At 35.1% G+C, this 13,924-nt stretch overlaps 1 protein-coding gene across 4 annotated transcripts in view; it reads right to left on the bottom strand.

The window, feature by feature from the left end:
• SNX29 (sorting nexin 29) overlaps positions 1-13,924 on the bottom strand; it is a 114,627-nt gene that overhangs the window by 70,377 nt on the left and 30,326 nt on the right. For all 4 annotated transcript variants that reach the window (XM_042037347.1, XM_042037345.1, XM_042037346.1 and 1 more), the window contains exons 14-18: positions 10,078-10,160; positions 7,061-7,167; positions 3,349-3,465; positions 2,505-2,560; positions 1,474-1,555 (exon numbers count right to left, since the gene is read on the bottom strand). In XM_042037347.1, coding sequence (XP_041893281.1) covers positions 1,474-1,555; positions 2,505-2,560; positions 3,349-3,465; positions 7,061-7,167; positions 10,078-10,160 — 445 coding nt within the window. The remainder of the gene's footprint in view (positions 1-1,473; positions 1,556-2,504; positions 2,561-3,348; positions 3,466-7,060; positions 7,168-10,077; positions 10,161-13,924) is intronic.

Genomic DNA, 13,924 nt, shown 5'->3' with positions numbered 1-13,924 from the left:
GTTCTGAATCTCTTACAAATTGGGAAGCTTGGCTTATCTCAACATTTTTCCTTTTGAATGTTCAGAACACCTATAGCATATGTGAATTCTGCATACTTTGCAGGCTTTCACAACGACACTTGTACAGTGATGTTCAGTGAAACTGCATGACAAATATCGGACTGTTTAGTAATCTAATTTGATACCAAGTTACAAGTAAAATTAAAAATACATTAAATTCTCCAAAGAATTGACAGAATGGGTAAGGAAGGGACCACAGTGGGCCATCTGGTCCACTCTCCCTGCTCAAGCAGGACGAAAAACAACACAGAGCAACTTAGGAAAGAAGCAGTAGAAAGCAGAGCTCTTCTAGTGGTCATGGATCTGCAACATCATTAGAGTAACAGGTGGGGTGAGATATGGATGCTTTTAAGAATTTCTGTGATGGCAGACTTGTGTCTGGGTTTGCGAATGTGTAGCCAGTGACAGCAGAGTGGAGAAATATGTGAAAGCCAGGAAGACAGAAATAATTACACTTGTCAACAAGTTAGATTTCCACACACCTGTGCATCTCAATTTGATTGATTATTCAGTGCTTTTGAACAAATTACTAACTGTTCCCATCCTGGTGGCTTTTCTTTCCATTACCTCAAGTCTTATTTTTCATTGTCTTTTACTGGCCGAAAGGTGGGTGTTTTCCTGTATTTTTCAACTATCTGCCAACACTTCATAAATGATTCAAAATTCTACAAAAAAAACATCACTCAGAGTGAGAGGAATGTTAACAAGCTTCAGCAATCTTGTTGAGAAGTACATGTGGCTGAAACAAAAGCGGAGAAATTTTGCAGCTGCTAACAATCCACAAATAAAGAAATACAAACAACCTGGGACAGCACATTAGAGAGTGTCTGAAGTCCACCCTGCCATTCTATCCATGGAGGGTGTCACTGCTCTGAAACCAAGAATCCAGGAATCAAGGAACTGTATAAAATTTCAGCGCTTCAACTACAAGCTGGGCTGGAGCACAAACCCTTAAATTCAGACCTGCCCAAGGCAGAACACAATGTGAACATGTTCAATAACACACAGTGAAGAACTGTTTCATTATTCAAGATGTTTTCAAGTGAGCTACTACAGTAAACCACATCTGTCTGTCAAGCAACATTTCTGGTCATTGTTATCCCCAAAACTGAAGTAAAACATGTACATGCACATTGAAGAAGGCGTTACTCATTAATATTGAATTGTTGCACTCCCTGACCAATGGAGTCATCTTATTAGCATGCTTTTAAAGTATTAAACTACTAACAGTCAACCCTCAAAATATGCTCTTTGAATAATCAACACAATCCTATGGATGAATATATATGAAGTTACTGCTGCTGCTCATTAGCTGATCTCTAATGAAATTACATGAAGAGCTTTAAATTATTAAAATGTGCTACTTCAGTCAGAAACTTTCACACAAAATCCCTGTTAAGCTGTCTCACTTACCTGATAAACATGGAATGCATTGGCAGCTTTTCCACGCAGAAAGACTGAGGGAATCCAAACATTAATAAGAGCACGATTTGATCTGAGGAGGAGAGGGAAAAACTTAAAATAGGGAATCATATTTATGTATAAGAATTGCAAAGCAACTACATGCAATGATTTAGATAATGATCAAAGTGATCAACAAAGCAACATTTCAAATGAAAATCTGAAAGCAGAAAAATTGGAGTTCTGCCTGAACTTTTTATACGTGCAGGGACTAAAAATGGTCCCTAAAATTAACCCAGCTGAAACAATTCCTTCTGCAGGTTTTCTGGGTTTTGGGTTTATTTTCACAGCATGCATTTGACAACATTTGATTATACACATGAAGCAAAAATTATTCACTTCAACAAATTCAACATTTTCGGCCACAAACCTCAGCTAAAGTTCATTAACTAACAGAAGAGCACTGCACAATTATGCAGAAGGCATTTCCATCCACTCTTTGTCACCCAGCTCCAAATTTCTATGATTCAAACGCATCAGCTACATTTTCACCCCCCCCATCCACAAAAGCAAGATTCATTAGTTTGACTGCTAAAGGCAAAATTCCAAATCACAACAGTCTAGAATGATCTGGGGTGGGTTGTTTGTGGGGGTTTTGGGGATTGGGGTTTTTTGTAAGCATTGATTAGGAGCTATTCTGTAAAAATGAGAAAGTCCATCACATGATGAACAGCAACCAGCACCCATCAAACCCAAAGCACTAAAACCAGTAACTTGTTGGTGCAGCAGAATACCAAGATCTAGGACACTTAAAAAGCACTCCAAGGGAATCTTCCTAAATCTAAACTCCTTGAGTTCAGCATTCTTAACTACACTGGGGCATGGTCTGTGCAGCTCTCCATACTTTTTAACAATGGAACACCACAGCTAAGAATGGAGTTATTGGAAATAATATAGGAAAAGCAAATTATTGAATCTGTTTGCTTATTCTCCTTTCTCATAAAGACAGTATGAAGAGAAAAATTGTGAATTATGAAACTTACATTTCAAAATCTGACAAACTCTGATCTTCAGATGTTTGACTCAGATCTCCAGGGACCTATATTTACAAAACAGAAATAATTTCCACACACTGGTTATTATGCTTTCAATTAAGAAAGCATAATATTATAAGGAAATTACAATTCAACATTCAATTTTATAAATGCCAATAACAACTATTACTGACGAACAATAAGAGAAAAACAAAATCCTGCAAATGGATTGTGAACGTATCACCTTTGTGAGTCCTTTATGTTAGAATTTGCTACAGTTTTGTAAAGAAACAAGTTGGGGTTTGTAAAAGGGTTTGAAAGATATAGAAAACCCAGGAAAGAACATCATTATTAGGCCTTTACAAGCAAAAGATGCTAAAACAAAGTACTTTGTGTGTATAAGCAACTTACAGGAAAATACAAAGCACATAGAACCTCTTTTACAACCAAATTCCATTAAGGGAAGAACACATGAGCATTTTATTTTAGCTGTGCTCTTACAAAACATTATATAAGTACAAAAGTTCATAAAAATGCCATGATGGACTAATGCCTGTAGAATCAAAGGAAGTAGCAGTTGCTAGAAAACTGGATTGCAAGAGCATTTAGAACTGAAGCAGCAATAGCTTTTTACCTTATTTTATAGCTAGAACAAACATCAAAGGACATCTTCTTTGCTTTAAAAGGAAAATGTAAAATGCAAAGCTTAATCTACGATAGTTAGGAAAGGAATTGTGCAAAGCCAATTCTTCACAGGTCTGTTACTTCTTACAAGCTAATAGATGTTTCATCATGAGTAAGGTTTGAGCCTATTCCAGAGGGATATTCTACAGTGCAATAGACAAATACTCACCGGCCCTCTCAGATCAATTAGTTCTTGTCTCATCTGGGACACCAGAGCTTCCTTGGCCATCAAAGCACGATGCAGCCTCTCATTGAATTCAATCAGCTCCCCATGCATTTCAGCCACCTGAAAGCAAAGCCAAGGGATAATTATGTTCTGAATTGGAAAAAAAAAAAAAAAAATCACACTATGTAATTTCTTAAATGTATATCAATTTCTTTTACCATACTCTCCAAGTACTGCTAATACATTAGTATGAACTAATCATTAAGAACAGACCTTGCTATAATTTTGACTCATGCCTTGAAATGCAGTTCTGATATCGAATTCAACAGGACAAAATACAACTTCATGTCAAATTTTATTCCCGTCAGTTGAGATCATATGACAACTGATTCTAATAAAACACTCATTAACTCCTGTTCTCAGTTTAATTCTTTGATGAATGCAGCACTCAACAGGTACAAACTAATCACAATATTTTGAACTGGGAATAATGCAAAATGCACAAACTGCATTAGACTTTGTCAATAACTCATAAGTGGTGTATTCTTCACTCTTAATTGGGATTTTAATAGGATTGGAGCTAGAGGTCAATCACTCCAGGCAAATCTGTGAGAGGTCAGAGGAGTCTAAATGCCAGAGTTAGGCTGTGGCACAGGTTGTTCTCAAAGGTAAACAGTGGCCTCTTTGGGCACCAAGTGTGGCTGTGGTTGTGCTCTGCATTTTAAGTCAAGAGAGCATCAGGTGATACAGGATGTTCTGAGAGTGCCAGGGCTGGGGAATGACGAGAATGCAAAGTTCCAGCAGTCAGATGAACGCAGAGGGCACTGCTGGGCCCCTTCCAGTGGGCTGACCCAGCAGAAAGAACCTGTTCCTCAGTTCCAGCAACTCTTGGAATGCCTCCCTCCTCCTCATACCCCCCATCCAAAGGTAGAGAACAGCAGAGGCAACGGAGTAACAGCACGAAAGCACAGCTGAACAACATGAATTTCAATCCAGGCACCTCAACAGCACAGGGACTTGAACTACTGCCAAATCTCTTAAGAGTTCATAATTTCCCTTCTGGAAGCAGTTCATTACTATCTGTGAATTTCATTATTTCCTTCTCTTGAATTACTCTGCCTTCTCCCTCTTCCTCAGGGAAGTTCCCCAAAATAAAGCAGTTGAATTCAGTTTAATTTAGTGCCTGCTTTTAATTTTGTGCTTTGTTCTACACAAACCTGCATCCTTCACAGAATCAAAGCAAACAGAAAAAAACCAGCTTCAATTTGACAAGCCAGGATCTGACATCATTGATTATAAGTAAAAAATAAAAATAATTTTCTTGAGGTGAACTTCAAGCGTTCTTTTCCAATTTCTTTTTATATTAGAGGGAGTCCTTCAAATCCAGTAATTCATCACTGTAACACATATGCAAAAAAAAGCTAAACACCACCAACGATATACTAGAGCAAACAGTAATATAATACTATTAACTTCAGAAAAATTATTTTCCATACTAGCTTAACCACTAATTCCAATTTAAACTAGGTGATGTAACATTTAAGAATATCAGGTTAATATTAACAGGTCACTGTTAATTACACAGAGCGTGGGCTGGAAGGCAGAATTTCCTTACATTTCAGGTACAGAGATACAGCACATAACTAGTTGCAAATTCACAGGGAAAAGCTGCAATACTGCTGTTGATTGGTTATCAAAAGCAATATAAAAATTTATGAATTGATACAAAGCTCAGTAGTTTACATATTTGAAATCATGTTTGATTTTTCAGTGCCTGTCTCTTAGAAGAACCAAATCCAGACTGATGTGACTATTTTCTCTCCCTCTAATTTGGATGTCCTTGAAATAACTTTCTACTTGGAGACTTGATTAAAATGTAAGTTCAACAACTCTCTCAAAACACTACAAGTAATGCAAAAATTTATAAGTGTCCCTAGCAAAGTTAAATAATAAAAAGGAAATTTAACAGCAAATAAAACAGCAAATCACTTGTTATGTATTATCAAAAGGACAACCGGCAGATATCACTTATTAGCAACTAAGTTACTTCAATATTTTTTCTTGCCAAAGAAAAATGCATTACCATCACAGCAAATCAAAAGGAGAGATGAATAACAATATTAAGTTCCTTTAATTTTTCCTGCATCAAAGTCTGCTAAAACAATGAAGAAGTCTCCTCATAATTATACCCTTTCAGTTACATTTTGTGTCATTTGTTCCTTTACTCAATCCACAATGAAGCTTAAGCAATAAATTTCCCTACTGGGACTTCAATCATCTTCACAGTTGTTTTTCTCCATAACAATATGCTTGAAGCAAAAAAATAAAGTATAAATAAGCTAAGTTTCCCTTGGACAGAGGATCATTTAAATTTGTTCCTTCCTATACAAGAAAACAGTTTAAAGAACACAAACCCAAATAAAAGTCAAGTGAGGCTAACACTTGAGGCTCCACGCTAAGAGAACTCTAAACACCTGCTGTCAAAAGAAAACCTAAGGGCCTGAGACCACTGCAGTTCCACTGCCCAGCACGACCACCTTTGAGAACAGTCTCCAGAGAAATGACAAAGAAAATATCACTTCATGTTTCACAGCAAAGGACCAAGCCAAAAAGGCTTCTCCTGTGGCGACATCCAGAGCTGTGTCACCCCTGACTCTGCCACAAACTCAGAAGCATCAGCAACAAACTCCTGAGCATGCAGAACAAACCTGGTACAACTAAGGAGACTTTTAAAGCTGAGGGAGATTTTAGGTGTGTTCTTATTTAAGATAATCTTTTGATAGGTACAGAACAGAGGAAAGGAGTCAGAAGAACTCAACTAAAGGTAAGTGTCAGGGAGAGCATTAGTTTTACATGGCCCTATGAGAAAAGGATAACCAAGTATGAATGTTTTAGAAGAACTGTATTAAGCACTTTGATCCATGACCTGCATTTTTAGTCATCTCATGTTAATCAGTTAATGTGGATAGCAAATTTCAGGGTATTTTGGGCAAGGGAAAGACATATAGAATTGTTTTACTTTCTATAAAAATGTTCTTTTAATATTTAATAGGAGATATGGGTGTTAGATATTAAATTTCATTACTTTTGTCTTGAAAATAATTTGTATTTAAATTTAGGATGAAACCCTAATCTATCTTTTTTTCTCCTTTAATGAATTTTACATTAATCTTAAAAGTAAATCTTGCCTTAGGAACTTTTTCTAACGTGGCCATATCAACAGAAGTAGTAGCTTCTATCACACATTTCCTTACTGCAGTATTCAATAACCGATACAAAAATGAAACACGGTTTGCAATCAGAAACCAGCACGAAAGCATAGAAAAAGCCACACAATTCACTATGCCCTTCTTTTAAATAAAGCTCAACTGCCAACACAGCCATACCTGTAATTATGCACTGTAATTTACACAAAGCCTCAAACCTAGTGTCTGATTCTTTCCACTTCACCACCATCAGTTATAACCTTAAGAAACTTGCTTATTTATTAAAACCTTCATTTTAATATCAGCATATAAAAGTATACCCCCGTTAGGAAAAGTACTTTTAAATATCTGAGGCTTTTCATTTTTGAATAAAAAAAATTCGGATTTATCTTTTACATTCCGGGAGGGGGATGGGGGGGAGGGAAACCAACTAAGCAAAGAAACTATTTAAGCTTCAAACCTTGTTTTACAATTATGATTCCATAAAATCTGTGCAGTACAAACTTTACCTCAATCAATTTCCTTTCATAAGAGCTGGCCAGTTCCTCATTGTTTTCTACTTGCTTTTGCTCTGGAATTGTAAATTCACCATCAGTGCTCCAAATGTTTGGCAGAACTATAACAAAGAGATACCTCAAATTAAAATATTAAATTCCATAAACATCCAAGACATCCTGTTTAGAAACAATAGCTCTATAAGAAACAGTTATTAAAACATCGAAACAGACCATAATATTAAACAATATTACAAGTACTAAAATACAGATTCTGCAGGGACCTTTTTTTGTAAGAAATATTTAGACTGGAATCTTAGCAGAAAAAAACGTAAACTAAAAGCATTTGGCTGTTCTGTGACTACAGCTGTCTAATATATGTATGTAGTACCTGCAATTCCTGCCCAAAGTCTTTTAAAATTAAGCTTATGCTTCTCTTTTAAGCCTTTTTTTTACTGGGCTTCCAAAATATCATTTTGTATTACTTACATAGACTGCTTACATATCATAGAAATTACAGAAAATAGGGCTGAGAATGAACATTCCATACTTCATCCAGTATTTCATGATTTTGCATCAAGCAGAATCAGCTGGAGTTATTCCATTCCTGAGAGTTAATTGTCTAATTTATTCCTAGAAACTTCCAAGAAGGGAGATATCATGCTTCCCTGCACAACCTATTTAAAGTTAAATATTCTTCTCACAAAGGTTTTCCTGATAGTTAATCAAACTCCCTTCACCTGCCATGTCAGCCCATTACTTCTTTTATCTGTAGTGAATGAAAACTACAGTTTACTCTATTCCTGTTCCCAGCTATCATTTATGTATTTGAAGATCACTTTAAGGCCTATTCTAAGTAAATCTCCTCCAAGTTACACAAAATCTAATTCAACTTTTCCTCATAGCTCATGAATTTCTAAGAAAACAAGCTAACACATAAAGTAAAGCACTAATAAAAGAGAAGTTGAACAAATGCTTTCACCATTCTTCAAAATCTGAACTATATACACAGCAACTCTAAGGTAGATAGGAGAGACCATAATTTATCTGACTAAATATTCTTGAGCCTGGGAACTGATTCTTGCTTTGAGGAAAAATTTAGAAGTTTATTATTAAGTGAATTTGAAAGCTATTTTAAGATCTTTTTCTTATAAATGTTGCTTCAAGTTCTTCAGCCAGACTAAGATCAGCATTTTTATATAAATATTCTATCTAAGCAGGTTTGAAAAATGGTACAGAGCCAACTCCTGCTGATGGCTGAAAAATCAAGATGCTCATTTATTAAATATTTAAATACCAATATCCAACTGCTCAGGCTACAGCAGTGATCACTCATTTTGAAAGCTGATAGTTCTGACTTTTGGGTAATTTATTTATAATCACATTTGCTGAGTGGGGTTTTTCGGCCTTTTTAAGTCACCACAAAGCAAAGTATCAAGCTGAGTTTCATTTATTATTTTAGGAAACTATTTAAAAGCCATACTCAATAGCATTTGATCTGATTATTGTAGCAAACATATAGAGCCTTCATTATTTATAGTGATAAAAATAACAGCAGAAGCCCAATTTATTCTCTTTCAAAATAGTCACAGAAAATCTGTGTTCTAAAATCTACAATGCATTTAAGACTTTTGTTTTCATGCCATTCAGAAGATTAATTATCATTAAAATCACTCATTATGTATACAAACCAGGGGTGCAATAGTTTATATAAATCTGGTAAAAGAAACAACTCTTTTTGTTTCACTCCTTCTTTAAGCAGCTACTTCTCAGGGATTATTTACATGCTTATGTACTTTGAGTTAGAGGCCCCAGTACTACTAAAATTTCACCTAAATTTTCAAATGGCAGCTGAGGGAAAAAATTTAGTTTTATAAAAATACAACATGTGAAGTTAGAATGTAAGAAAAAATTATTACAAATATTGCATGTAGCTGAAATTTATTCTGGTCACTAGTGATAAATATTATAGAAAATTACTGTGCATTGATTAAATATCCTTCCAGCATAAAGCATACATGTGCTCATTTTTAGAAATGTTGGTACTGTTCCATCCCCCTTTTTCATCTATAAAATCTGACCATCCTACTCAGTTTCTATTCTTATCACTCACTAATCTGCATAATTTTAACATGGTGGAATATAGCTAGCCTAGGAATATTTTTTTTTCTTTTCCTATAATTATACTCATCATGGAAACTGTCACTACCTAATGAAGGATAATTTCTGCTATTATAGGAAGCTTAAGCCATGGTTTTCGTGAATAATTCTTAATATGAATCACTACACTCCAGCAAAGTCGGAAGTAAAAACATGTGTTCTCACTAACAAATACCCTTGTAGGGATGAATGAAGCTTTGAAATTCCAGATAAGGACAGTGACTAGACCCTAAGAGCAGTAGTATTCATTCATACAGCCATTTTTATGACCAAAATATTCACAATTAAAAAAATTAGACAGATGGTGCCAATTTCTGAAAACCCCTCTCAGCTCTCTAAACACTTTCTGTAACCAGTGGAAATGCAGGTCCCACCAGGAAAGGATTCAGCATCAAGACATCAATTCATCCCCTCATGGATACTTCTAGCACAGACCACAGAAGACAAACAGGTAAAAGTGCTGATAACTTCACTCATTTTCTTTCAGATATAAAATCTGCTCATTACTACTCAGTACAGAGTCTATTTCAAACAGTCTGCAAATACTGATCTCCAAAACAACAGTATAATCTAGAGATACTAAATTTATTTTTATATTCCAATATCACATGAATTCACAGATTTTTATTTAAGCTAAATTTTCATCTGGCAGCTTTTTCTGGAAAATTTCTTATTGAATAAAGTAAGACCACCTCATCTACCAGAAAACGCTCTGTAAAAATAGTACAAAAATGTACATTAGTATTTTTCTCAAAAGGAAAATATATCAAATATGTTATTTTCACTATTGAGAGATATTACTCCCTCAAAGGCAGCATACAGAAAAATAAACCCTGTGCATGGATTCTTCCCCTGCTTAATTTTATCCTTACCTTCCACTGTTTGACCTTCTCTTCTGAGCATCTGGACAGCTCCTACGTACTTCTTAAGTTGCACTTTTAGCACCTCATTTTCTCTATTGATAAAAAAACCAGAATAAATAAATATTATTGTTTTCTCAAAATAGATGAAAAGTTCTTTTCAATGGAAACAAACAGACTGTTATAGTGAGCTTTACCTAAGTTGTGTCACCACGATGCAAGGAAAAAAAAAAAACTTACACATTAAATATTAAATCAACAGCAGAGTACCAGGAAAATTAGTTTTCCAGGACCACATAAACACAGCAGTGAAACAGATTATCTCATAATCAAAAACTTTCCATTAATTGTTTAATTTAAATTTTCTATAATATGCTATATTGATGGCAAACAAACATCTAAATCAACAATCAACTAAAACATAAGGATAGGATACTACATAAGGAAATTCAGAAAGGCCAATGTAAAATGAGATCATTATTTTAGTAGTTTGCAACTATCTAATTTCAAGCAAGTAATAATTCAGCTCTAGAAACAGGCTTCATCATTGTAAGAAAATGCCAGCACTTCAGCAACAACATTCAAGGCAAAAGTTTTCCACAAACCATTCCTAAATGAAAACCATAAGACAAGAAATTTAGGTAATCCCTTCGGCTGTCATATTTCAGTGCCTGTGCCCATCTCATTTCTCTTTGGAGTGTACAAGTATTCAAACCAGGCACTACCATGGCTCCACTTAACAAAATTAAGCACTTTAGCCTATATTTGGGGGGGGCGGGAAATAGAAAAGGCTCAAACTGGATTTTAAACGAAGCTGACAAATCACATACCTGAAAATTCAATTATCTGTCTAAGCCCATTCAGTTAAGCGAGTACGACAGAAATGTTTATACTGAAGAAACATAACTAAAACATGTCTCCAGACTGTGAATTCAAACAACTTTTATTCTTCTTTAAGAAAATATCAAGGTAGAAATATGCAGGTGCCACAAATGCAGCACAACATGCATGGAACCCCACAAGTATTTAGAGAGAGGAGGGAATTTGGGCCAGCCAAGGCCGTGCTCCAGGCACGATGGGACCTGGACGTGTAACACAGCACAGAGAGCTGTAAACAGGTGATACACAAAAAAAATGGCATTTTATTTATGGGAATTTATTTAAGAATTAGAAGTATTAAAAAAAACATGCAAGTATGTTTGATGGTCCTTATCATACTATATATACACACACACATAAAATCTACATATGTTATATATACACACACAAACTGCTGATGTGAGCAGTGCTATACTGCTCCTATAAGAAGCCCTGACTGGCACTATATTCCCATTCCTATGGATTTCAAGTCAGCTGGCTGAACTTTGTAACCTCAGTTCTATTCTGCATTTTAGTAGGAGGTTGCTAAATATTTGAGAAACTATTGATTGCTCAACAATCGAATTTTAAGTCCTTGATGATTTTATGCATTTGATGATATTTTTCATTTCTGAGACTACAAAGAACAAATCAGTTTTTCCACCAGAGATAGATGTTGATACTCAGGTTAAGGGAAAAAAAACCATTAAAAACACATTTTAATCCTATATACTACATTAAAACAAACCTAAATAATTCATTCATGAAAAAAAATTCTGTGACAACTAAACAAAAAGGTTTCTTACCAGAACTGTAAAAATGTCTGCATGAAAGTAACTGTGTACAGTTACAATATGTTGAGTATTAAGGATTCTCATGAAATAACCATCTATCACCCCATTTCTACATATGAGAATAGATTCAGTACCTTCTGTCTGTACTGTGAGAGCCATTGAAAAAATCCATTTTTTACGACTGTGCCTTAAAATTGATACAGTACAGATGAAGTTGAGAAAGACTTTAATTTACTTAAGGATTTTGATAAAAGACTGAAATTCAAAGCAGGATACTATGGCCCAGTCACAATTTTCTAATATTCCTCTTTATCAGGTTATTATTTCTCATTCTTTGACATCTCTTTCTCATTACTACTATTTAGCTGGATTCCAAAGAGGGCCCATCCTGATGTATATGAATTTATATAGTTCTTTTAATCTGAATTAGTAAGCACTCATTAAAAAGGCTTTAATATCTTCAAGAGGCATTTTATGAGATATATTCCTAACAAGCATTTCACAGGAGGAGAAATTCCTGTACAGGAGTTAAAGGTCAGATCTGCACATTGAAGGATGTTAAATGTTTCTATGTGCAGGCCTCAGCTGTACTTCTGCAATGTATCCAAACTACACCACCTAACCTGATGCAGAACTGTTCACCTGTTATGAGCCCAGACATCAACACGTTTTCAGCATCTTTAAAGTGCTCCAAAGAGTTCCACATTTTGTGCTGTAGAATAAGCAACAAGACTAAGTACAAGTTGCAGGGGATAGAGAGGGAGAAAAAAAAAAATCAGGCTGAAATAGCCAGGAAAACAAAGGAAGAACAGCACCACTAAAAGCACACCCTTCTCCAAATTTGTTGTAACAAACTTCCCTGCCTGATCACTTCTTCCATTTAATAAGCTGAAAGATAGATGGTAATATGAGCTGATATAGGGGAAAATGACAATGACAGAGGATGACAATCAAGTATTCCTACAAGTTACTCCTTTTGTTCAACTAGCGCAGGTCTAGTGAACGTTGTTGATTAAGCTTTATAGCTTATATGTAGGAATGATCAATTATATAATAAATGTAACTTGTCAAATACCTTCAATTCCCTGCCTAATTTTGAATCAAAAATAATGACACTTCCTCTCTATTTCATTATTTAAAAATTAGCATTTAAGGAAACCTTGTCTAAAAGAAAATCAAAACTTCTGTCAAAATGGTAATTTCTTTTAGCAGCATAAAACAAGCTTGCATTTAGGAAACATATACTTGCCTTTTTTTGTGTCCAGTGAATGAACATAGAGCATACAGTTTTTGTTCCAGATTAAGAGGCGTTATAGGATTTATTTTCTTATATCTTAATAGAAAAAAAAGAAAGAAACAAACCCAAACAAAACTCCACCACATATCTGCTTCTTGAAAAAATTCTCTAGGGCTTCTGCAAAATGAGCATGGTAAGAAAAGAATTTGAAAAAGAGTAATTTCTCATGCATCTCAAGTATAGTGGCCTGAAGAATAATGTAATTAAGTTTCTGGCACATATATCAGATTCTAGCAAGTGCCTTCTGTGAAGCTGATGTCAGAAAAGTGTCTTATTCCTAAATTCAACACTGGGAAAAATGAAATAAAACAAAATAAAACAAAACAAATCAACAAGCTACAAGAATCCAACAGATGTCTATGTTTTGATAAAAAAGCTTAGGTTTTTAGGAAATACTATAAAGGTAACAAATATCCAAACAATAAAAAAACCTGTAGGCATTAAGAATGAATTAAAATAAACAATGTCCTGCAACAATATGTAGAATATAAAGCAGAGGTTGAGCTAGAGGATTTCCAGAGATGTCTTCCAACCTGAATGATTCTACTATTAGGAGATGCAAGATCACAGTTAATCGTCATCAAATACACCCTAAATTAAATAAAGAAAATGAGAACTGTTATTACTCATTGAAGTAGAAGTTGAACTGCATACAACATAATGAGATTATACAATAAAACCAATCTCCAGAAAAAGCTGCAATGAGGAATAATGTGATAAACTTAACTGCTTGTCATGGGCTGGGGCTTGCAGCTGAAGCAGGGCCATCACTGAAACCTTTTCCCTGTCTGGGGGCTCACTCAGAGATGGAGGCTGGGAGGTTATCACCTTGTTTAGGAGTTCTTTCTCTTCCTCCTCTCCATGCTACTGCTACTTCTCTTCTTCCTGCCCTCGCTGATGCCCTGCTACC

The sequence above is a fragment of the Corvus kubaryi genome, unplaced genomic scaffold (genome assembly GCF_017639235.1).
Source record: "Corvus kubaryi isolate FWS band 111438036 unplaced genomic scaffold, C.kubaryi_AGA036_p1.0 37387, whole genome shotgun sequence".
Lineage (NCBI taxonomy): Eukaryota > Metazoa > Chordata > Aves > Passeriformes > Corvidae > Corvus > Corvus kubaryi.
This window is presented reverse-complemented; position numbering and strand designations above follow the sequence as displayed.